The 2,790-nt window shown below is 49.0% G+C and overlaps 1 protein-coding gene across 1 annotated transcript in view; it reads left to right on the top strand.

Annotated features, from left to right (window-relative positions):
* LOC125047645 (katanin p60 ATPase-containing subunit A-like 2) overlaps window positions 1-2,059 on the top strand; it is a 16,432-nt gene extending 14,373 nt beyond the window's left edge. Inside the window, exons 9-12 of the mRNA XM_047645970.1 lie at window positions 43-211; window positions 607-719; window positions 1,046-1,242; window positions 1,877-2,059. Coding sequence (XP_047501926.1) covers window positions 43-211; window positions 607-719; window positions 1,046-1,242; window positions 1,877-2,057 — 660 coding nt within the window. The 3' untranslated portion in view covers window positions 2,058-2,059. The remainder of the gene's footprint in view (window positions 1-42; window positions 212-606; window positions 720-1,045; window positions 1,243-1,876) is intronic.
* The last annotated feature ends 731 nt before the right edge of the window (window positions 2,060-2,790 follow it).

Raw genomic sequence — 2,790 nt, 5'->3', positions numbered from 1 at the left:
TCCCTTTCGCTTCGGTCCCTCTGCCGCCGCGGACGCCCGCAGGAGATCCTCGTCGAGAACCCCGAGGTGCACTGGTCGGACATCCTGGGGGTCGAGGACGCCAAGAGGCTGGTCAAGGAAGCGGTCGTGTACCCGCTTAAGTACCCGCAGCTGTTCGTGGGCAGGTTCAAGCCGTGGCGGGGCATCCTGCTGTACGGTCCTCCGGGCACAGGTTAGGGCTGAGGGCACGTGGTAGGGAACGGGAGGGCAGGGGAGGAGGAGGGTAGGGGGAAGTAGCAGGATGAAGGGCAGGGAGAGAATAGGATGTTATTTAATGAAGTAGAGAAAAGTTAGTAATGAAAGTAGAGGAATGGAAATGAAGGTAGAAAGGAGTGGGTTGAGGCGAGGAAAAGATATTTTAAGGCAAAGATTTTATTTCTAGTTTTTTTAATCAACTACATTTAACACTTTAGTATGCTAAAAATAATTCCATACTGGATTCCACAAAAAAAAAAAAAAAAAAAAAAAAAGCGAAAAGAACGTATGTTGTATCACTACATCCCCACACAACACATTCCCCCCAAAGAGCGTCCTCACCTTCGCTAATGATTGCTCCTCCCGACGCAGGCAAGACCCTCCTGGCGAAGGCGGTGGCGACGGAGTGCAGGACGACCTTCTTCAACATCTCCGCCACAACGCTCGTCTCCAAGTGGCGCGGGGACTCGGAGAAACTCGCCAGGGTGAGTCCTTTACCTCAAAAGGAGGTTATTTCGCAGGTTCTGTTAAATGGTGCATGTGCTATGTGTTTTATTTCAATATTTCAATTTTAGTATCTTTCGTATATCTTTTAGAAGTGAAACACGGGGCTTAAGCTAATGCATACATTGTTTGTACAATACTCGTACAGCGCCAGCATCAGGCAGTGTTCTTGGAACGTTCCCTTCTCTGCCTAGTTCTCCATTAAAGCAGATGAAACGATTGAGCGAACTTTTGTAAACAGTCAAGCAAAGGCACTCTCCCCCCTCCCTCCGCCCCCACTAACCTGCCCTTTCCCCGCCGCCCAAAGGTGTTGTTCGAGATGGCGAGGTTCCACGCGCCCTCCACTATCTTCGTGGACGAGGTGGACGCCCTGATGGCGGCGCGGCAGGGCGAGCAGGAGCACGAGGCGTCGCGCCGCATGAAGACGCAGCTCCTGGTCGAGCTCGACGGCCTCACTAAGTCCAACGACCACGTCTTCCTCCTCGCCGCCTCCAACGTCCCCTGGTGAGAGGGCTTTTCCTTCGCCTCCTCTTCGTCTCTTCGGTCTTTGATTTATATTTTTTCTTGCTACCTCTTATTCTGCTCCTCCCCTCTCCTTTTCATTTTCCGTTTACTCAGGATTCATCTTCTTCGTTTGCTTCTTCTGTTTTTCTTTCCATCATCATCATCTCCTTTTTTATAGTCATCGTCTTCTTTTTTTCCCCCTCTGCCTTCTTCTCCTGCTTATGAGGATGATAATATCAATGATAATAACAATATTAGAAATGATAATGAAAACAGTAACTACAATAATAATAACAATGATGCGAATAATGCTAATGCTAATGACGATACTGATAATAACAGTCATGATGATGATAACAGTAATTATAATAACAGTGATAATGATAACATTAATAGTATTAGTAATGATACTGACAATAATGATACTACTACTACTACTGTTGGTAATAAAAATACTAAATACAATCTAATCATACTCATAATGATAGTACTAATAATCCTGATACCGATAATTGTAATAATGATAACAATAAAAATAAAGGCAATATTAATGACAATAATGATGTTAATAATGGCACTAATCATAACACCAACACTAAAGGACTAAACCCAACCGGACTGCCTCCTCCCTCAGGCAACTGGACCCGGCGATGCTGCGGAGGCTGGAGAAGCGCATCCTGGTGCCTCTGCCGGGCATGGAGGCGCGGGAGGCCATGTTCAGGCACCATCTGCCCGAAGTGATCTCCGACCTCGCCGAGACGGGCCACTCCATCAACACTGACCTCGATTATGAGAGCCTGGCCAAGGTGAGCTGAGGGGAAGAGAGCGAAAGGGAGAGAGAGAGAGAGAGAGAGAGAGAGAGAGAGAGAAGAGAGAGAGAGGAGAGAGAGAGAGAAAGAGAGAGAGAGAGAGAGAGAGAGAGAGAGAGAGAGAGAGAGAGAGAGAGAGAAGAGAGAGAGAGAGAGAGAGAGAGAAGAGAGAGAGAGAGAGAAAGAGAGAGAGAGAGAGAGAGAGAGAGAGAGAGAGAGAGAGAGAGAGAGAGAGGAGAGAGAGAGAGAGAGAGAGAGAGAGAGAAGAGAGATAGAGAGAAAGAGAGAGAGAGAGAGAGAGAGAGAGAGAGGAAGAGAGAGAAAGAGAGAGAGAGAGAGAGAGAGAGAGAGGAGAGAGAGAGAGAGAGAGAGAGAGATAGAAGAGAGAGAGAGAGAAGAGAGAGAGAGAGAGAGAGAGAGAAGAGAGAGAGAGACGAGCGAGAAAAGAGCAGCGTGTCTCGCGCGCTCCCTCGCTGCGCTCTCTCTAGCTCGCGCTCTTGATGTTGGCTCGTCTGGGGAGCCCCCCCTCTCTCGCGCTCCCTCGCCGCTGATCCTCGCGCTTCTCCTTCGCTCTCTCTGCTCCTCGCCTTCTTCTTAGCTCTCAGCCCCTTCTCTCGCGCTCTCTCTTTCTTCTCGCCTCTCCGCGCGCGTCCGTCTTTCCTCTCTCTAGCGCCTCTCTCTCCCTCTCTTCTCTCCTCTCTCTCCGCTCGCAGCTTCTTCTTCTCTCGCTCTCTCTCTC

The sequence above is a fragment of the Penaeus chinensis genome, chromosome 41, assembly GCF_019202785.1.
Source record: "Penaeus chinensis breed Huanghai No. 1 chromosome 41, ASM1920278v2, whole genome shotgun sequence".
In the NCBI taxonomy this organism is placed as follows: domain Eukaryota; kingdom Metazoa; phylum Arthropoda; class Malacostraca; order Decapoda; family Penaeidae; genus Penaeus; species Penaeus chinensis.
The sequence above is the reverse complement of the archived record's forward strand: the minus strand, read 5'-3'. Positions and strand labels throughout refer to the sequence as shown.